The sequence below is a fragment of the Ips typographus genome, linkage group LG6 (genome assembly GCF_016097725.1).
Source record: "Ips typographus isolate SLU linkage group LG6, UJ_Ityp_2.0, whole genome shotgun sequence".
Classification (NCBI taxonomy): domain Eukaryota; kingdom Metazoa; phylum Arthropoda; class Insecta; order Coleoptera; family Curculionidae; genus Ips; species Ips typographus.
The window spans coordinates 7,458,835-7,477,749 of record NC_138427.1 but is presented as its reverse complement, the minus strand read 5'-3'; the positions used below and the strand labels follow the sequence as shown (position 1 = coordinate 7,477,749).

At 34.5% G+C, this 18,915-nt stretch overlaps 8 protein-coding genes across 9 annotated transcripts; 4 read left to right on the top strand and 4 right to left on the bottom strand.

The window, feature by feature from the left end:
- The first annotated feature begins 13 nt into the window (after positions 1–13).
- LOC145730975 (uncharacterized) lies at positions 14–2,883 on the top strand. Its single transcript, XM_081982518.1, has 7 exons — positions 14–537; positions 597–1,144; positions 1,581–1,675; positions 1,726–1,921; positions 2,027–2,167; positions 2,371–2,543; positions 2,598–2,883. The coding sequence occupies exons 1-7, from the start codon at positions 102–104 to the stop codon at positions 2,734–2,736; spliced, it is 1,728 nt and encodes a 575-aa protein (XP_081838644.1). The 5' UTR covers positions 14–101; the 3' UTR covers positions 2,737–2,883.
- Ppcs (phosphopantothenoylcysteine synthetase) lies at positions 2,876–6,766 on the bottom strand. Its single transcript, XM_081982521.1, has 5 exons — positions 6,510–6,766; positions 5,071–5,299; positions 4,743–4,957; positions 4,506–4,691; positions 2,876–4,442 (listed from the first exon to the last, which is right to left on the bottom strand). The coding sequence occupies exons 1-5, from the start codon at positions 6,636–6,638 to the stop codon at positions 4,263–4,265; spliced, it is 939 nt and encodes a 312-aa protein (XP_081838647.1). The 5' UTR covers positions 6,639–6,766; the 3' UTR covers positions 2,876–4,262.
- Positions 6,767–6,988: 222 nt separating this feature from the next.
- ND-MLRQ (NADH dehydrogenase (ubiquinone) MLRQ subunit) lies at positions 6,989–7,806 on the bottom strand. Its single transcript, XM_081982523.1, has 3 exons — positions 7,644–7,806; positions 7,304–7,447; positions 6,989–7,124 (listed from the first exon to the last, which is right to left on the bottom strand). Exons 1-3 carry the CDS (start codon positions 7,695–7,697, stop codon positions 7,068–7,070), a joined length of 255 nt encoding a protein of 84 aa, XP_081838649.1. The 5' UTR covers positions 7,698–7,806; the 3' UTR covers positions 6,989–7,067.
- A 249-nt stretch (positions 7,807–8,055) lies between these two features.
- ATPsynG (ATP synthase, subunit G) lies at positions 8,056–8,826 on the top strand. Its single transcript, XM_081982522.1, has 3 exons — positions 8,056–8,216; positions 8,419–8,612; positions 8,671–8,826. The coding sequence occupies exons 1-3, from the start codon at positions 8,177–8,179 to the stop codon at positions 8,734–8,736; spliced, it is 300 nt and encodes a 99-aa protein (XP_081838648.1). The 5' UTR covers positions 8,056–8,176; the 3' UTR covers positions 8,737–8,826.
- A 33-nt stretch (positions 8,827–8,859) lies between these two features.
- On the bottom strand, positions 8,860–12,656 carry Alg7 (Alg7 dolichyl-phosphate N-acetylglucosaminephosphotransferase). Its single transcript, XM_081982519.1, has 5 exons — positions 12,451–12,656; positions 12,277–12,391; positions 11,944–12,223; positions 11,729–11,894; positions 8,860–9,586 (listed from the first exon to the last, which is right to left on the bottom strand). The coding sequence occupies exons 1-5, from the start codon at positions 12,639–12,641 to the stop codon at positions 9,088–9,090; spliced, it is 1,251 nt and encodes a 416-aa protein (XP_081838645.1). The 5' UTR covers positions 12,642–12,656; the 3' UTR covers positions 8,860–9,087.
- On the top strand, positions 9,940–11,696 carry Mgat3 (beta-1,4-mannosyl-glycoprotein 4-beta-N-acetylglucosaminyltransferase). The gene is made up of 2 exons (XM_081982520.1): positions 9,940–10,508; positions 10,563–11,696. Exons 1-2 carry the CDS (start codon positions 10,181–10,183, stop codon positions 11,480–11,482), a joined length of 1,248 nt encoding a protein of 415 aa, XP_081838646.1. The 5' UTR covers positions 9,940–10,180; the 3' UTR covers positions 11,483–11,696.
- A 1,429-nt stretch (positions 12,657–14,085) lies between the features above and the next one.
- Positions 14,086–15,466, bottom strand: LOC145730972 (retinol dehydrogenase 13-like). The gene is made up of 6 exons (XM_081982512.1): positions 15,296–15,466; positions 15,118–15,243; positions 14,867–15,067; positions 14,606–14,806; positions 14,421–14,548; positions 14,086–14,365 (listed from the first exon to the last, which is right to left on the bottom strand). The coding sequence occupies exons 1-6, from the start codon at positions 15,423–15,425 to the stop codon at positions 14,174–14,176; spliced, it is 978 nt and encodes a 325-aa protein (XP_081838638.1). The 5' UTR covers positions 15,426–15,466; the 3' UTR covers positions 14,086–14,173.
- Positions 15,467–15,591: 125 nt separating this feature from the next.
- LOC145730973 (uncharacterized) lies at positions 15,592–17,381 on the top strand. 2 transcript variants are annotated; one of them, XM_081982514.1, is made up of 5 exons: positions 15,592–15,785; positions 16,328–16,488; positions 16,544–16,801; positions 16,854–17,039; positions 17,085–17,329. In XM_081982514.1, exons 1-5 carry the CDS (start codon positions 15,702–15,704, stop codon positions 17,128–17,130), a joined length of 735 nt encoding a protein of 244 aa, XP_081838640.1. In that variant the 5' UTR covers positions 15,592–15,701; the 3' UTR covers positions 17,131–17,329. The 2 variants fall into 2 exon arrangements, with proteins under 2 accessions (XP_081838640.1, XP_081838639.1); XM_081982513.1 differs by having other exon boundaries at positions 15,594–15,785; positions 17,101–17,381.
- The last annotated feature ends 1,534 nt before the right edge of the window (positions 17,382–18,915 follow it).

Below are 18,915 nucleotides of genomic sequence, written 5' to 3'. Positions count from 1 at the left end.
ACCTTGAATTGTCAAAGAAAATTCAAAATACGTTTTTTGATATTTCTGTCAACCATTCATACCTATTTTTTACAAATCATCCCGAATGCCAATTATGCTCAATGAAGTGGCTTTTAAGAATTATGCAAACTAACTCAAACTTACCAAATTCACCGGGCTTGCATATAATCAATCAAAAGATTCGGACCGAACAGAACGTTCGAAGTTTATTCGAAAGCACATCTTTCGTTGTTCCCCATCGAAATGTGTACAGTAAACCCTCGAATTCGGATACCTTGAAGGAGTCCAGTACTCAAACCAGTAAAACCGTAATTTCTTTGAGTGGCAACGAGAGCCCCATCATGTCCCCGGATAGTTTAAGTCCTAAAACTGACTACCAGGCCGAATTCGATAACAACGAATATTACCCGATTGTTGTTGACAAGGAAGTGCAGTTTAGCAGAAGAGCTTGTATTTTAAGATACCTTCACGGACCTGGTCAAAAGGACGACAAGATAAGTGAAATACCAGAAAATTCTCTAACTAAAGTTTTCTTAGGTACGTTTTTGTTATTTATCACCTGACGCATGTACATGATGCACCTTATCCTTTCGTAGAAAACAAACGAAGATATTCCGAGAACCACTCACCAAGAGTAACAAGATCAAATTTTTTGCAACAAACCTCTCCCTTAAGAAAAATCATGCCCATTGTTCAAGATCAATGTTTAAAAAGCCATTCGTACGCAGCTTTTTCTGAAAGCCTCTCTCAAATAACTGAAGCACCAAGTACACGCTTTAAGGTCAAGCAATTAAAGGAAAAACCGCCGTCGTCTGACATTGTTAAGCCGGTGAAGTACTTTTGCGAAAAAGAACTGACTTTGAATTTACGCGGTAGCGGCAAACAGTCACCAAAGACACTAAGAAACTACTCCTTCATGTCGCCGACTTTTTCGAGCGAACAAAAGAACAAAATGAGGGAAATGAAAACGATTACCACATTAATATCTCCTACAAGAAGAGGAAGAAGTGCTAGTCCTAAAGCTAACATTCACAGGTCACCTTCTGTACCGAAGAAAGTACCTTACATAGATAAGAGTTCTTCTTCAATTTTTCATGGTATGGGAGATACCACTTATGGGATGAATTTAAGATCTCCTAAATTGGTAAGCATGTTGAGTTTTTTTTTTGTCAAGGAGAGAAATATTTGGTCTACTGTGTCTTTCAAAAATATTAATATTGATTAAATATTCCGGTAGGTGGACGTGGATTTGATTTGAATTATCTCCATAGAAAAGTATAGATAGGTATATCGCTTGGCTCTGAATCTAGAAACTTTAGCAGACCATCTTTTAGCTTCTCTTCGCATATTTGCCAGGAAAATCTCAGGAAGGACCTCAATATCGCTTGCTGAATTAGTTTCTACAACTCTATCCAACTATTTTCAACTGTTTCGCTTATGTTGACCGTATTTTTTAGCATAATCAAATCAATATAGGTACCTCACATATTTATATCTCCATTGTTTAACAAATAGAACTGTTTTAATATCTTAATATTATATTGTAAATACTATTAAAACAAAACTGATTTCTTTTTAAGCAAATATCAACTTCTACGATATTAGAAAATCCCTCAGATTCAAACCCAGAACATGATTTAGTACAGGCGATAAATAAACTGAGAGACCCTGATTGGTAAGTCGCTTAAAAATTGAATTTTATGACTACTCTGTAACATTTTTTAGGAACTTAACTTTGAGAGGTTTAGCTGAAATAGTCGAAATATGTCGCACAGTCGATACGGATATAGTTTATCCCCATATGACTACCATTAACCAAAGGATTATAGATATGCTGAAAAGTTCCAGATCTCATGTGTGTAGAACTACATGCAACGCTGTCGGTCACCTGTTTGAGTATGTAAAGGATACCAGAAGACCGGTAGGCTATTTAAGTAATCCAAAGATTTTGTATTATTTAACCAGAAAGGCTATAATTCTATTTTATTCATTGTTTAAAGCGTTTTTAGTGACTTTTCAATTTTAGGAGTTTGATGAAATAGTTGATACTCTATTGTGCCGAACAGCAGATTCCAACAAATTTATCCGTCACGACGCCAATTTGTCTTTGGACTGCATGGTGACGCATATTCCTACCTTACATGCTGTTCGATCACTTTGTGCAAAAGTAAGTAATTAGTAGGCAATGTAGGCATGTTATCGAACCTTTTCTATACATTCAAAGTATGCCGAAATCGTTAAGATTTAACAACTTGTGTGCTGTACGTGGATAGGCGATCGCTTGGCAAGCCTGTTTTTCCATCTTTTATAAAATATAAATATATTATTTTTTCTGCTTAAAACCTTACTAACCGTCCTAGAGTTCTTTAGGGTCCGGATCATAAAAACGCTTTAGTAAGAATAGCAACCGCCAGATTAGTCGTGTGCGCTGTGGTAATAGCAGGACCAAGTCACGTTTTGAACCCAAATAATAGCGATTACACCCGCAGAAGAATCGTGCTAAACATGGTTAAGTTCTTGAACGATAAAACCTTAGAAGCTAGGTAAAAGTCGAAACTTAGCAGCCTCAAAATGTACTAACATATAAAATGTTATAGGAAATATGGAGAACGCCTCTACAAGTTGCTGTGTACTGACAGAATGTTCGAAATATACATTCGGAGGTATTTGGAGAAAGAAACTGTTCAAAAGTTGAAAGCCTGTTTCAAGCATCAACCGAAAAACGGACTGCGGTAGATTTTACCGGACCGATGATAGGTTTTAAGTGGAAAATGTTATTTGCGGTAATTCCGTAATTCAAGAAGCTTGTCACAACTTTCCTGTTGATAATATTGGTATATTAATGGGATTGAGTGGAACATAATTAAAAGCTATGTTGAAAAACACATTGTATATATTACCACAGATTGCTTCAAAAGCTGAACGACGCAATCAATTTCACTAGCACATTGATCGTTTACAAGAGCGTAATTAAATAAATGTTTGTAACTAAAAAGTGCGTCCCTCAGCCTTGATTGATATATTTTAGTTCTAAACATTCTACTATAACTTTAGATATGATGGACATAAATTACACCTATAGTGCGAGACAACAATTGCTGATTTATAACAGCTGAAAAGAAATAAAAACAAAACCGTAGGTATAAATGTACAAAAAGTAAAAAATTTTACTAAAAGTTCTATACACCATCAACAATAGATAAAATACGACTTTTCTTTTATAGACACTTACACATTAAAAATGTACACAAGGATTTCAGGCTAAATTGTATAAAACCTATTTTTAATTTAGATAAAGTTAGTACAATGTTAAGCTAATTCAAATACCAATTTGCTAAGTTAACGGTTTGATTTATTACTTAGTACTGGAAATGTCAGCTTTCCAGTACTAAGCAAAGACATTTAATTGCTAATTAGCATTTTGGTTAATTTTGAGGTAAGAAAGTTACCAACCTAACAACTAGGCTTCCATAACAATACATTTAAAATGCTGATTACTTACTCATCATCATACCGATAAGTTAGTTAACTGGTACTCAAAGCCCCTAAATGAGTAGGATATCGTTTTACCACATCAAATAAATACAAATAATTTAAAAGTGATCCCTATAACCAATACATCTGTGGAGAACTTTTACTACTGTACCACAGAAAGTGTTTACAGATATGTAGATAAGGAACTAATACTGGTCTACATACAGGGTGGGCAAAATTAGTCATACATGCACGAGAATTTCGGTTCTTTAGAGATACAAGATCGGCTTGTTTTCACTGCATTTCTAACATAGTTATTATGGACATCTGCCTGTAAATTTGACATGCATGAAAACTAATATAAAATGTAAAAAATAAACAAGTCATGTTTCCTTTAATAAATATTCGAATTCATTTTCATGAAAGTGCTCATTTTACGTAGTGACTACGGTTATTTGTACAAATTAATATGATAAAGTGGTCTTGTTACTTTTTGCCAAAAGTAAACTAAAACAACTAGATAAGTAGAGTCTACTGACACAAATGCAGGCAAATATGGTAGTAATAAAACTATAGGTGACACCCAAGTGTGTTAAGGAACATAAGTTTGGCACTTTACCTTCTAAGAGCTAGAAACGAATTTATTTTCTTCTTCAAACAAATCTCAAAAATTAAGTACACTGATCAGTAGAACACTGTCATTCCTAGTTACCCTGATAGAAGTGTGATTATTACGTGTTTACACTTAGACCGCTCACCACCATATACTACCAACTGCTGTAAGAGACTTAATACTTTAGGTTTTTAACATAATCCATATGGTTCATCACTACATTGGAAACTATAATTTCCTCAATTTCCATCCCACTTAAAACCTGTTCTCGCGAGAGAACCAGCTCGTAGTTGTTTTCAGGAGTAACAAAAACCACTCTAGTCCGTCTAGTTTGTAAGATGTTTCCAATAACCAGCTGTAAATCACACCCAGTGAATTTAAAAAAGCTACTACTTATTTCAAATTACGAGAAACCAACCTTATGTTTGTATTTATTTAAAGCTCCGCGAGCTTTAGTTATTAAAATGTTTTCATCTGTTTCCAACTTAAAAGACACAACAAAAGCGTGAGGTACCCATAAACTAACTAAGGGTGCTAGCAGTTTTGGTACCAACTGGAGCTGTATATTAGGTGCAGCTCCTCCTGATTGAATTTTATGAGTGGGCTGAAAAAACCTCTTAAATAGGTACAAAAAAGTAGTATTACTTTTTATCACCATCTGGTTTGCTGGAACGTAAAAGTCGGAGACGGCAGCTGCCAAATACAACAAAGCTTTTGGTCCAAATTGAGATAAACACTCGCAAGCCGCTCTTAACAGCCAGAAATAGTCCGATACAGTGGTAAAACTCACGTATAACATCCTACCATTTTCTTGGGCAGCTTTATAACTTGCCAGAATTGGGGCAAGAACGTCAACACTGTCTGGTTTGACTAAAGTAGATCAAAATAATTATATTAATTTGACTATAATTAGTCAAGCCAAGGTTAATTAATTTTGTAAATTTACTCCAAATTTGTGTGTAGGCAATAGAAGTAAAACCAACCAGTTATTGTGGTATTTGGTCCTCTTTCTTGTAAATCTAGCATATCCATAAATTTTTGACCACCAAAATGACGTGTAAAAGGTTCTAAACTTTTCAGCCTATGCATAAATATGATGACATATCCTTGTTCTAGAAAGTATTCAGCACTGGCAGCTCCTCTAGTACCTGCACTGAAATTATCCACAAATCTCACAGTATTGTGTTCTAGGGGGACTGTTGTGCCTCCTGACTAGAAGAAAAGTGCCATCTGGTCAGCCGTGTTAGATTACATTTATAATTAATAATATGAATCATTTAATTGTTGAGTATGCAGGAAACTTACACTCACTTTAGTACAAATTTATTTTATTACAGTTTTTACAATAAATCAAAATTCAGTTCATCACTTATAAACTAGTATTTTAACCAAAATGTAAAGTACTGCTTTCACAGGAGGTAGGTTACAAAAAAATCCTGAAAAGTAAAGAGAGGTTGCCCAGGTGATGAATGATTACAACTACCTTTATTTTAATAAAATTTTCTATTATTCCAGTAAACTATGGCAATGAAACAGAAAAACAGTACAGTTTTCCAATGTTATTTGCCACTTGGGAGTTTATGATGGTATATTTAAAGAGGAAGTGAGATTATACTTTTTTATCATCTTTTATGCTTGCTATGTTACTTACAAAGCCATCAAAAATCTATAATGTATTAAAACATAATTTAAAATAAAGCTCTTTATTATTATTATTGTTCCCATTTTCTGAAATTATGTAACAGATACATGACACTATACCTGCATATCATAAGACCATTGTCATAAAAAGCATAATACACAATATTGTCCCTTTTTCAAAAGTAAATTCTACTAGAAAAGTTATGTTAATTTTTTTAAATATTTTGTGGGAAACCTTGTGAATAAATAATACTGATCAATATTGACTGGTGTTTACCTGTTTGTGGTGGTAAAAACTGTACATTTAATAGGGGATTCATTATTCAAAAGTGTCCTTTAACAAAAGTTCTTAAGTGGCTTATTTGAAAAAATGATTTGTTTAAATATACAGAAAGTTAACTACTTATACTATCTTTTAAAAAAAAATTGTATCTGAAAGCTCCCAACTACTCATCTGCATCACAAAGTCAATTTAGATGGTCTTAAACAGGTGAATGATGCAAATTTGGTAAAATTACTTTAATCTCTGGTAAATTTGGAAAAAATTGACTAAAATTTTTAAGGACAATATTATTATTACTGTAAACCCTTCTGACAAATACCAAACATATCCCTTTGACCCTTAACCTTAATATGACCATTTCATAAGGATACTTTTCTATGTAAAAACTTTGTATTTAACACAGAGAAACCAAATTGATGTGTACTCATACTTTAGACTTTGCTTGTTGTTAGCGTAGTGATCTGAGCTGAAAAACAAGATGCTGAACCATGAACTTACTGTGATCAACACTATTTTTTCCTTATTTCGATTGTGTCGCTCACAAAATTCTTGTAGTAATTTCCTGTTGTCCTCAAAATCAGTTGGAGGTAAATGAGTGGCGTAGAAAGACTCCCAGTGTGACGACATTTTAATTGAAAATCACCGACTAAACTGCAGACACTGCAAATTAAACTAAAAATTCGATTTTACCTAGAACTTTAAACACAGAAAATCATCAAATTAAAATGTGAGGTTAGATTCCATAAGAACACCGAATATGTACGTCATTTGTCAGTAACGAATAGTGGCTCCATAATCACGTGACCCTACATGTCGCCTATATGCGGTAGCAACGTGACCGATATCAAAATAGATCACTATTTTATCTACTGAGTGCAATCACAATCAATAAGGGATAAACTATGTTGCCGGATTGTCATTTCTAAGGAAGTAAATAATATTCACCAAGGAGGATCTATGAATAGCTGTTAGAACACTACATTAGAACAAATTTTATTAACCATTCTATTGGTACTAACAGATTACAGCTAATTACAAGTATCACTTCCCTGTCTCTTAGTATTTGGGTGCAGGATTCTCCAGTTTTGAATAGTCAATGGTGGGGGAATAGAACTGTAAAATAACAATTACTAACAAAACTGAACAATATTAAAAAAAATAAATATGCTGCCAAAATATATGGCAGTGTATGCACTTCTAAAACCATGCCAAATAGAGAGCTATCAATAAATTACTAAAAATAGTAGGATGGATTTTGGATCAACATTGCTATGCAGAAAAAACTTGTATACCTTGTACTGTTTGTCCCTGAATTCCTCATTGGAGATTTCTCCAGTTCTGTTCCATTGAACATCAGGGTTGCGAACAGCCAACCTGAGTGTGTACAGGACAGCACCAATACATCCAGCTCCAACACACACATAAAGTGGAATTAACTGTTTGAACAAAGTCAGATTATAACTCATTATATAGTAATATCAATTTGATGTTTTATTCTGTTAATGGGGTTGAGAAAAGGGACCTGACATATTTAGAGAGAGTCAAATCTCCATCAGTTAGATGAGATAGGTCATCATAGGTCTAATTGAGGTGACACTCTAGACGACAGTCAGAAAAAAATATAGTACTTACGGCTTTGTGCTTTTTGAGGGACTTAAGGGAGAGACCTTGCATGTTTTGATACATTTTTGATGTTTATATTATCACTTTTCGGCCAAAAATTGTAGAATAAGTTGCTACTTGTTTCGTAACAATCTGGGACGACCCGGACTAGAAAACTGCACTGCTGCACAGTGTTGCCGTCAATACTCAATGTCATTAATGTCAAATTTGTTTCTTCTTTTGTAATTTTCCAACCTAAAAGTAACCGTTTAACAAGTAACAAGATGATAATCATCCTAAGCGTTGTTTTAAAATGTGTGTAATCAGTAGAACAACTTTACAACCATTTTGATCGGGATTTGTTATTATTTTGTTTCTAAAATTTTTCATTTGCGAACGCTAGACACTTTACTAAAGAAGAGTTTGACATTTCACATTGACCTTTGTGTTTTGTGGGCTGCTATCTTAGTATCTTCAGGGTAGTACAAAAAAAGGCCGTCAAAAGTTGAACTCGCATTTCTCCTTAAAATTTAACTGGAAACCGATAACAACTAAATACAACAATGGCCCAGTTAGTGTCCAAAGTACCCCAATTAGCTGGACGTAAGTTTTAAGACACCTTTAAATCGGTATAGTTTGGTATTGTTTATATACTTTGTAGTAGTCATATTGATTATGTAATTTTCCTTAGTAAAGGCCTGTAGGCTGGAGTCTCACAATTCTACTACTGACTTATTAGTAATACTGAACTGATCTAATTAAAACTAAAATGTACTGGTTCTTCAAAGTTAATTATGTTTTTCAGAACTTATAACCCAAGCAAGGCCTCACTTGCAGACCTTCCTGAAATATGCCAAAGTTGAACTTACACCACCCACACCAGCTGATATTCCACAAATCAGGGCTGGAATTGCCCGCCTAATCAGTGGGGCCAAAAATGGCAACTGGAAAAACACCACTGTCAGAGAAGGATTTATCAATTCTTTAATAGCAATTGAAGTAAGTTCTCTTTTAATTATTTAAGTAATTAAAGGATTAATGTGAATCAAATTTGTAGGTATACTGCTGGTTTTATGTTGGAGAATGCATTGGTAAGAGACACATTGTTGGCTATGATGTCTAAATCACTTTGGGGAGGTTATGCTTTTTTGTAAAAAATAAGTAATATTGTAGACTTTTAAATTAAATAAATACACACATTTAAAAAGTGTCAGTTTGGGTTTTTGTAATTAAATCTCAAACCATCTTTAGTGTAACATTTTTATTATAACAAAACAATCTATTTACAATGGTAACATTCACTTGTCTCCTTCCCATTCACACCTTTTGATATGTCAATAATATAGAAGGCACTACTTATACATAATTCGCTATAACTAAGTTCTCTTAACCTTAAGCAATGGCAAAATTTGCAACTTCTAATGCAAATCTGTTTTGCTGTATGTTCAGTCTATATCAAGTGAATTGATTGATTCTAATTGAAACTTTCCACATCATAAAACACTGAAGCAAATGGATATCGAATCAAAAAAGCTAATAAAGTGCAAAGAACTTGAATTCCTAACAACACTGTGGTTAATTTAGCTTCATGCAAAGGACCTAAATAAAGCAGAACTAAATTAATAAGAGTGAAGTTATTAGTGACAACCACACCATCCTTTTCTTCCCAATGAATCAACTTAAATACGCGAAACAAGTTGATTATCACCTTTCCTAAAACACTCAAGTCTTTGTATTTGAAAACGGTGGTGCTACATTCCATTCGGTCTGATTTGGAATTAAATTTTGGCAGACGATGTCTGGGACAAGGGACAAATTTAAAGAGCTGGGGAATTGAATATAGGAAATTGAAAACTTGGGGAATGAAGAAAAGTAAAGTGGTTTTACTGAAGTGTCCTAGAATGCCCACGACGGCGAAGGTCATCCCAGAAAAATAGCAAAATGTGTCTCCTACAAAAACTGAAGCAGGATACCTGAAAGAAAAAGTTACATGTATTTCTAAAGCTGTTTTTTAAGTAGATCTGGTAGATACTAAACAGTTTTAGCAACAAATTGTGAATGTGGTTAAGAATAGTTCGCAAAACTGTCACCACCATCACCACCAATTTGCAGGTCAGCAAGTTAAGCAGGCCATATTGTCAAAGTTGTTTAATTCTTTAGTGGATGACATAATAATATACAACAGCAGTACAGAAATGTAACATTCAGTTATAACGTGTTATATTAAAAAAAACATTTCTAAAAAAGTCGAAGGACAACTCTGAAACTTGGCAACACTGACTTCTCTCTCGTGTCACTGTCATCGGTCAAATATCAAACGTCAAACCCCACGTGCCGCACCCTGAATGTCCAAAAATGTAAACAAACTTATCAGCAAAATTTAAATTCCCATCAATTTGAACTCAAAAAAAGGGGTTTAAAAATAACTGGCCGCGACAAGGTGACTATAAATACACACATCGAATATGGCACTATTCGTATTTATACCTAAACCGCTCCAGTCGATAACAGCAAAGCAACAATAACTTTAAGACCCAGTGAACTTTAAAAAGGGTCTCTCTCAAGAAATGTACACTTACCGGCCTAGTCGTAATAAAATAGTTTTGTTGCTTTTAATAATAGTGCAGTTGTCGGTAATTGTTTCGTATTTTTTACTATTCAAGCCTGAAGTGAAAAACAGATTAAATAAAATATCTTTCCTGCCAAAAATGCACACTTTGAAAAAACTTAATGAACAAACCTACCACACCCTAGGTCACAATGTAAATTTGAATAGAACTACTTCCAGAGGTTTTTTTCTTGATTTTAACTCTAGCATGTGCTTCACTGAAGGCACAGATATAAGAACTATGATTGTAATCAAGGGAGTAAACTGGAAATGCAACTGTTTGGAAGGTAATTTTAGTATTTTTAGCTACAATTTTGTGTTGACAATATAACCTACTTCAGGGTGGCATGGACCAGATTGTGGCTATCCAGAAGTGCTATTTAGAGCTCTTTTAGCCAAAAAGCAACCTTTACAGCTTAAAGGGCCAACTCCCTTTGAACGCCGCCTAATTTACATATTTAAGTATGACAAGTCTAGTGAAACTGTTGTTGATATTAGAATTACTTCTCTGGGTGATATTATTGATTTGTTTATAATTTATGAGAATGGTAGTAATGATTTTGAAGGGCAATTGAAGAACAAAATGTTTAAACAGTGGCATCATAAAATTTTGTATATACCTAATAATACGGTGAGTAATATTTGGGAAGTGGTTGAGCCCAAAATGAAAAACTTGAGAGATGATGATTATGTGATTTCTACTTTAGTTAATGAGATCCCTGACAGGGCTTCATTAATTTTTTTAAAGTTTTATCAGGGTGTTCCTGAACCAATTCATTTTCGTTTCAAATGGAGTGTATATGGATTTTTTTGGATACATCCAAAAAAGACAGTGATTTCTGGGGGGGCTTGTACTATTTCATATCTGAGAAGTACACTAAACAGTGATTTAAGGGCACTAAATTATAATAATATTAGTGCAACTAATTTGTCTCAAAAAGGCATTGTACTTGGTGACTTAAATCATACTGGTGGGTGGTTTTGTGAATATTGTGCCCTACCAGAAGATATAATAGAGTATTTAAGTCGCAATAGTTCCAGACATCTAATTAACTGGGAAAAAATTGGCACTAATAAAATAACACATAAATACATTGAAAATCTTATTGAAATGGGGGTTTATATTGATGGTAAGACTGAGCTTGAGAGAGGCCATAGATATTCTGATAAAGACTTTGCTCCTCCTTATGTGTTAGAAAATGATTTTAAGTTTGACTTTTTGTTGATAAATTTCTATTCTCAAAATGATTATTATCTGTAGTTGTATTCACTGATTAAAACAAAATTTAATGTAATTTTAGTCTTATAGCACTGTGAATATTTACACTTCAAATAGTCAATGGTATACACTGTGTCTGTGTGCACAAAATCATTGTTAAAACTTTATTAAACCCTTGTCCAAAAGCTGTGATATTTAAGAAAATAGCCATACAAATGTAGTACATTATAGTTAATAAATGAAAATTATTTCAAAAGGGTTTTTATATTACATAACAAAAACACTTACCAGTTATGTTTGAGCAAGGCAACTGAGGTTCCAATATATGGCAACATGAAATATAAACTAAACTGATGTGCTTTCCACAAAGGCCCAGACAACTCAACCATATTAAATATAAGGATTGAAACTGCTATTACTACGCTTTGCCCAACTTCAAGTCCATTCACTCCAGCTAAAAATTCAGTGTTTACTTTATAAACTTTTGAAATACACAGACTCACCTAAAATATTTATGGCATTCGTACAAAAAACAGCCAACATCCCCATATAAATATAGTAAATAATTCCAATGTCCACACTAGTACCTAACAGCTCCCTTAATGGTTTAGGTACAATAATATTGGTGGTGTTAAAACTAACATAGTAAACCATTAGCAAAGGCAGTGAAGCTACTGTTGGTAGTAGCAGTTTATGTCTCCAAGGTACATCTAATACATCATCAGCAAAGCCCAGTAGAAGCATACAACATATTGACAGCAACGCAAGAATGTACTTTACATACTAAAAGGGCATTTAAAATTTAGTTTAGTCCTGAGTTGGTTGTCTTAACATGCCTCATCATAGGGAAATGTACCCTTTTCCAGTAAGTTATTACCAAAAGCTACGGGGATAAACAGCACCATAGTAACCAAGAATATGAACCCTGAGACCACCCCTAAGGACTCCGGTCTGTAATTTTGTTTAAATATTGATAAAACTACTTCAAAACATTGATAGTATAACCTCACATTTTATCACTTGTAGTCTTGCTCATGTCGATTCCAAACAAGTTGGCTTTAATAAATTTTTCTTTTAGACGTGGAATGGCCCTTACGGTTACTAGGTAACTCAAAAAGGAGAAAAAAACGTTTAAAACCAATGGAAAAAACATTATTTTTGGTTTTGTCGCTTCCATATCAACATCCACGTCTACCGCCATAGCTCAATTTTAAAACTGACAACTGACGTTTTTGACATGTGGTGTATCGATTATTATTTTGACAGATGGAATTTCTTTATAGGCTTCAAGCCAACTCTTTCCCATATGAGTTCTGTGTGAGAAATCTCGTTATACTTATTTTTCCCAGAATATAGAATTATTCCTAGACGATTAAATAAAAAAACTCTGACCACACTTGTAAAATCATTAAATTTGTCCGTTAAAATGTGCTATTGTAGAATCAGGAAACGCAGAATCAGGTTTTACATCACTCTTCCAAAGTTTTAAAAATTTATTATTTGACATCAACATTCAAGAGCAAACAAATTAACAACAAAGAAATCATATCACTTGGTTAGCTCGTGCTCCAGGGAACCCATTGCTCATGTGAATAAAAGAGAACGTGGAAATTCGTATATGAAACAAACTTTAATTGTTAAAGGGATCAAACACTTATTCAGTGTTAGTTCTAATACTTGTATATCAACTAACGACTTTTTTTAAGAAAAATCTTTAACGTTTTTATATTTTTTTGTTACAATATGAATGACAAGACTCTGGGAAAGCGAGCGTCTATGAATTATTTTAGGGACACTCCAATAGACAAATATATGAGATTCGAACTTAAATTCCCTGAAGAGTTCATGGGAGCGCATGCTTCTGTCCTTTCCCAATCGGTGTTCCCAGTAGATCCCTAAGGATTTCTAGCCTGTGACTGTTAAAACTTAAACTATGGAATACGAGATTAGACAGGTTATAGGACAGACACTGAAATGAACATTTTGTTCAGATACTATTTAACTATACCTAAATAAATAATAATGGATCGAAATGGGCAATAAAAAGTCACTTGTCCCTCGATAAACGATAACGATCGAGCAAGTGAAAAACCTCTCCGGCTCTGATAGGAAGTTAATGAACTAAAAGCAACAATAATAAGGGTGAGGGGTAAATTGGCAGCCAAATGCTCAGTTCGGAAGCCACGTGGCCCGTGAATTATTTTATTGTAATTGCCATTCAAGCGAAAGGTGTCCTTTTGTAATGATATCCACTTTTAAGGGGGACAGATGGCTGGTGATGAACTTGTTTCAGGAAATGCTGCAATAATGTAACTTTAATGATGTTACGGTGATTTTGCATTATTTAGTCGAGTTATGTAATACAGAATTTCAAAAAATTTGTAAAAACTAGCTAGACAAGTGATACCATCAACCAGTGTAGGAATATTATAATTCGATTAGGAAATTAATCAATCTGTAACTTTGACACCCTACGAGGAGCAAATAGACCGCTTCCGATTGACAATGGGTCGTTTGGAATGATCTCATCCGGAGTCACGTGACTTCAAGTGGTACGACACGTGCCGGAACACAGCCCTCGTTCCCTCCTAATCCCATTTATTTGGTTGTAGCTGGTGTTTGAATCCCTCTTTGATTTATGACGCTTTTGTCTGTTTTGGCAAGTTTTTATTACCGACATTGACAAAGAAACCAACAAAACAGGATATATTATACTAGTAATCGAAACTGGTATTAACATTTAATTTCGTGAGGCTGTAGCTTAGTATACTCAATTGAGTACTTCCAAAGTTTCTGGCAAAACTCTTCGGTCAATTGCAGGGGTTTAGGACAAATCATTCCTCCTAAAAATGTCTTGCCGGTTACGCCTTCAGTTTCTTTGGAATGAGTTAGTTGAAGAATGGTTTGAGCGCCTTCTTCAGCTGACTGCAAATTCAATAAACGTTTAAATTTAAAATTTAAACTAAGTAACATCAATCACCTTTCCAATTATTTGCGTTGTTACCATGCATATGGCAGCCAAACAGTTTTTATCGGTTTTTATAGCCTTCCAAAAAATTGGAGTTTTAACGAACATAGGAAGATCTGCGTTGGCTGTCACTCCAGTTCCTTAAAGAACAAGAGTTAAAGAAATTCGGTTTTAAAATTGTTGTTGTTGAAGCATACCTTGGAGCTTTTCACCAAACAGTTTAGCGGCAGCTGCCATGCAAACTTTGGATCCTCCGTAAGTTCCACTTTTCAGGTTGATCAAAAAACTGTTAAAGTATTTCTGATCTGGAGTTAAATGATCCACATCTATGTGTGCGATGTAAGCCAATATAGAACTGGTGAAAGTTATCTTACTTGGAGCTGACTTCTTTAGAAGATCTTAGAAAATATAAAAAAGTCACTTAGATTTAAACGGTTTTATAAGCAACATAAACCAACCTAGCAGAAGATGGGTTAAGAGAAAATGGCTAAAGTAGTTAATTTGCATAACCCTCTCCAAACCGTCAGAAGTGATATTTCTCTTTAAATGCTCGCTGGTTCCAGCATTACACACCAAAATGTTCAGTGTGGGTTCAGTTTCTATTATCTGAGCTGCCAACTCTCGAACTGACTTAAATGATTCCAAATCCACCTTAATACCTGAACAAGAAGATTATACTATTCCTTTATACTAGTAAGGTTAATATTACCAATAATTAGAGGATTATCTGTCAATTCTTTTAATTGTTCAACCGCTTTAGTGAGATTGGTTATATCTGCTATAATGACTCGACATCCTTTGGAGGCTAGACCCAAAGCCACTTGAAAACCAATACCTGAAAAATGTTCATACAGAAAATGAGAGAGTAGGAGTAAAAGGTTTAAAACCTGATGCTCCTCCAGTAACCAGAGCAGTTTTTCCTACCAAAGATACTTTACTTCGGCACCAGAAACCTACCACCTTGTTTAAAATATTTAAAATTAACATTACCGCAATTACATACAACAAGACACACATGGTAAAAATGAAAGTACTTATTACAATGTCCAATAAAGCTTAACAACATTACTAGACTTAAATAAATTGTAATTAAATGTTTTACATTATTACCTTTTTGTTATCAGGGTTGGACTGCACTACGGTATTGTTTATGAACATGTTTTTACTGGTAGGTCACTTTGGACAGATGTTGTCAATTATCTTCTCTGGCTGTCAACATACTCTATCATAACATGAAATGAGACATAAAAGTCAAAATTTAAAATTCATTTAATAAACGATCCAAATTTGAACATGCTACCGGTGGCGGCTAATGTACCATTAGCTCTTTGTTCGGTTCTCATCAGGAGATTCATAGACTCTCACACAGGCCGTCTTGTAAGTACACGTTTACCAGTTTTTTTACACCTTTAAAGTTGTTTTGTTGGTATTAAAATTAATTAACTCCGATTCTGTGCTGCAAAATTAACGTATACCATAATTATATGTATGTTGTACAACACTTGCACTTGCAACAATTTCAGGGTTAAACGGTTGCAATACTATAAAAAAAGTTCATTAACGTCAACCTTTGTTCATGTAAAGAGAATGGATTTTCATTTTTCAGTCCCGTTTAAGAATGCTTAATTTTGCAAATTTCAAAATAATGGAATTTGTTATTATATCCACTTACATTCACCACGTGTATGATAACTATTGCGGATGACACCATCTTTTTGCATACTACTTATTCTGCTTTTCCTAGTGTTCATCTAAACTTAAGATTTGTGATTCCTTTTTCTTCGTCTCTATCTTTAGCTGATTTGGAACAGAATCTTTTTAGGTTCATTTTCAAAAAGAATCATTTAACTTCTCATCGCATTTACTGTACATGTGTTTTAACATTTTTTGATGGTGGTTATTTTTTTTTTAATTTGTAGGCTCAAGCATCATCATCATTAACCCTCACTCCCACAGCTTGCGCCGTAACCTTATTATCAGGAGCATTAGTATATTTGTATCGTCAATTGCATCGAGGCACACGAGTCGGTGTAGGCAATCGAATATCCGCTATTATTCGAAGATCGAAGCATACAATACAGTAAGATAGTCCTCGTTATTTGCTTATGAAATCTAACTGACCAAATATATGGAAGACGTAGGGCTAATCCATCCTGGTTTCTGCGAAACATCAACTCCTGCAGACGCAGGTGTGCCAACGCCGTCCTGAAGATAGCCAGACCGTCTGCAACTTTGAACGATTCATTAACGCAGATTGTTACCGAGAGTGGAACCCTTGAAGGTAGTTCCGTTTCCGGTACTATGAGTTTGCCATCGTTTAATAGCCAAAATGTTGAGGAAAACCTTCGTCTGAGGCTCAATCCTGAAGACCCATTACTAGAAAACTTGTACAGGTTAGTTGGTTGTGTGTTTTATGCTGAAGTTTGTTCTCTTATTTTTTTTTAGTAACGATTCATTTGATTCGGACGTCTCTTCCCATGATCTTCAAATGATCACCACTCGTACCAGAAGAAAAAGAGAATCAGCAGAACGCAATCGCTCTAATCAAATCAATCCACCACACAGACCAGTAACCAGAAATTATTACAGGAGAAACTATGATAATGTAGATAGTTGCGGTGATAGTAAAAGGTGAGTTTTGCTTCAGAAAGAACAGTTTGGCCGTAACTTACCTAGCCGTGTGTCCAAAAAGAAAAAAATCAGACGACGACTCGATGGGTGAAGATTCTGACAACGATCTGAGTATAATTGATGTTATTCCCAAAACAAAAGAGACATCAACTAGTGTATCGATTTCATCAGTTCGTGATAATACTTCAAACGAATTTCGCAAACGACTTAGGAAGAGGCCAGGAAGAAAGAAGCATGTAGAAAAGGTTACTCGTAAAACGCGGAGTGGTCGAATATATGCTTATAGATTGTGATGCTGTTTACAAATTAATTTCAAAAGTAATTAAAAATATTAAACGGGAAGGTTTTAGTTTGACTAAAGTTAATATTATCAAAATATATTTAATGTGTCGTAAAATGTTTGTATGTTGCCATTTAAATAGCAAATTATGGTGATGGTACTACCCACTGTGTTGAATACAATATTAAAAATATAAAGCAAGTTTTAAAAAAAAATTGTAACAGAAGTTTTAACATTAAACTAGATTGTCCACTTTACACGCCGAAATCGACGTTTCGCGAAATCACACTCAATGGAGGAGAAAATTGGGAGGTTGAGGAAAAACAGATGATAAGCGACTGGGTGAATTGGAACGACGCCATCGACTTTTAATAAAGCTAAGTTAGTTTTCCTTTCTCCAATCATTTTCAGACGAATTTCACTCGCAAGTGGGTGCTTCCTGTATCTTTCCCGATCAAGTTCTAGTTTTATCGTTAATACCTCTTAGTTTTACCTGGGCGCGCAAAAAAAATGTTTGTCGACCGGTTCCCTAAAGAAAATAGGGGCGGTAGCTGGGTGAGGGAATTCCCGAGGGAGAGAAAAGGGAATGAGGAGATCGTGGACAAATTGCTGCCGCCGGAGGATCGGTTGATGAAATTTTATTCCACCAGCTGGCTAAAAGTCAGTTTTTTCCTTCAAGTTCATCTTAGTCTGATCAGTTTTAATCTGTAGTTCAAAAAGATTGAAACTAGTCTATTACTGTGACTGTTACATACTTCTCTAGTGCAAAAATGTATCAGGCTATTATTAAAACTAGTATATCTACAAACTTCCCACTTTAAAACTCTCTTAAATAATTATTTTAACTAAGTCAAGAAATCCTCTGGTGCAAAATGTTCTCATCCAGACATCCTTGATGCCAATCCAGAAGTCGAGATGGACTCCTGTCTGAAGGCGATGAGGACAATCACTCTCCCGTTCTTATTTCCTTCGGGAAAATATTACCTTCTGGCCTGAATCAAGAATGTATGCAACCGATCTCGCTTTTTATTTTCGCCCTTAACCGAACTACAGCTTTTTTTATTTCTTGTTTGGAGGAATTTGTTTCCTTTTGGACTTTTTTTTTAAAGCTTCGGACAATAATGGAAGACCATAAGTCGCATCGGGGACGAAAAAAGTAACTTGCGGCCGACATTAACCCGTATAATCAATGTTTATGAAATGGGGCTTTGGATATTAACGTAGTTAGCGTCTCAAATTGCTTCTTATCAGATTAAAGGCAATGAAGAGCCGCATTAGCCGAGTAATTTGCCTTTTAAGACCTAATTAAATTTTGCAGTGTTAAAAGTTTATTCTCTCGTCGCTCAAAATTGTTTTGTAAATCATAGGTGATTATTATTATTTTGCTTTTATAATTTTTTCCTAAACTTTTCTGCTTTTGAAAAAAATTAAGTAGGTGCTGTCTGATACTTGAAAATTTGGGTTACCTACTTTCTAGAATTCATTGCCTATTAATGGCTGTGGTGCCTGTGTTCATAATTTTTTGTCTAATGTCAAAATTACTGGGCACTTAAATGCATTTCATAACCCGAAAGTTATCTGGCAACACTATTTAGC

Excerpts from the sequence above, each read along its gene's own strand:
- ND-MLRQ (XM_081982523.1), bottom strand. The coding sequence starts at position 7,697 with ATGTATCAAAACATGCAAGGTCTCTCCCTTAAGTCCCTCAAAAAGCAC. Across the intron at positions 7,448-7,643 it reads CCCTCAAAAAGCACAAAGCC|TTAATTCCACTTTATGTGTG; the intron begins GTAAGTACTATA and ends TTGTTCAAACAG. Across the intron at positions 7,125-7,303 it reads TCAGGGACAAACAGTACAAG|TTCTATTCCCCCACCATTGA; the intron begins GTATACAAGTTT and ends GTTATTTTACAG.
- LOC145730975 (XM_081982518.1), top strand. The coding sequence starts at position 102 with ATGAAGTGGCTTTTAAGAATTATGCAAACTAACTCAAACTTACCAAAT. Across the intron at positions 1,676-1,725 it reads AAACTGAGAGACCCTGATTG|GAACTTAACTTTGAGAGGTT; the intron begins GTAAGTCGCTTA and ends AACATTTTTTAG. Across the intron at positions 2,168-2,370 it reads TTCGATCACTTTGTGCAAAA|GGTCCGGATCATAAAAACGC; the intron begins GTAAGTAATTAG and ends AGAGTTCTTTAG.
- LOC145730972 (XM_081982512.1), bottom strand. The coding sequence starts at position 15,425 with ATGTGTGTCTTGTTGTATGTAATTGCGGTAATGTTAATTTTAAATATT. Across the intron at positions 14,807-14,866 it reads CTTAACCCATCTTCTGCTAG|ATCTTCTAAAGAAGTCAGCT; the intron begins GTTGGTTTATGT and ends ATATTTTCTAAG. Across the intron at positions 14,549-14,605 it reads GTTTGGTGAAAAGCTCCAAG|GAACTGGAGTGACAGCCAAC; the intron begins GTATGCTTCAAC and ends TTGTTCTTTAAG.
- Ppcs (XM_081982521.1), bottom strand. The coding sequence starts at position 6,638 with ATGTCGTCACACTGGGAGTCTTTCTACGCCACTCATTTACCTCCAACT. Across the intron at positions 4,958-5,070 it reads ACCAAATACCACAATAACTG|TCAAACCAGACAGTGTTGAC; the intron begins GTTGGTTTTACT and ends GATCTACTTTAG. Across the intron at positions 4,443-4,505 it reads TAAATAAATACAAACATAAG|CTGGTTATTGGAAACATCTT; the intron begins GTTGGTTTCTCG and ends TGTGATTTACAG.
- ATPsynG (XM_081982522.1), top strand. The coding sequence starts at position 8,177 with ATGGCCCAGTTAGTGTCCAAAGTACCCCAATTAGCTGGAC. Across the intron at positions 8,217-8,418 it reads AGTACCCCAATTAGCTGGAC|AACTTATAACCCAAGCAAGG; the intron begins GTAAGTTTTAAG and ends TATGTTTTTCAG. Across the intron at positions 8,613-8,670 it reads ATTCTTTAATAGCAATTGAA|GTATACTGCTGGTTTTATGT; the intron begins GTAAGTTCTCTT and ends TCAAATTTGTAG.
- Mgat3 (XM_081982520.1), top strand. The coding sequence starts at position 10,181 with ATGTACACTTACCGGCCTAGTCGTAATAAAATAGTTTTGTTGCTTTTA. Across the intron at positions 10,509-10,562 it reads GAAATGCAACTGTTTGGAAG|GGTGGCATGGACCAGATTGT; the intron begins GTAATTTTAGTA and ends AACCTACTTCAG.
- Alg7 (XM_081982519.1), bottom strand. The coding sequence starts at position 12,641 with ATGGCGGTAGACGTGGATGTTGATATGGAAGCGACAAAACCAAAAATA. Across the intron at positions 12,224-12,276 it reads GTACATTTCCCTATGATGAG|TATGTAAAGTACATTCTTGC; the intron begins GCATGTTAAGAC and ends ATGCCCTTTTAG. Across the intron at positions 11,895-11,943 it reads GAATGCCATAAATATTTTAG|CTGGAGTGAATGGACTTGAA; the intron begins GTGAGTCTGTGT and ends CTGAATTTTTAG.
- LOC145730973 (XM_081982513.1), top strand. The coding sequence starts at position 15,702 with ATGCTACCGGTGGCGGCTAATGTACCATTAGCTCTTTGTTCGGTTCTC. Across the intron at positions 15,786-16,327 it reads ACTCTCACACAGGCCGTCTT|GCTCAAGCATCATCATCATT; the intron begins GTAAGTACACGT and ends TTTAATTTGTAG. Across the intron at positions 16,489-16,543 it reads AGATCGAAGCATACAATACA|ACGTAGGGCTAATCCATCCT; the intron begins GTAAGATAGTCC and ends AATATATGGAAG.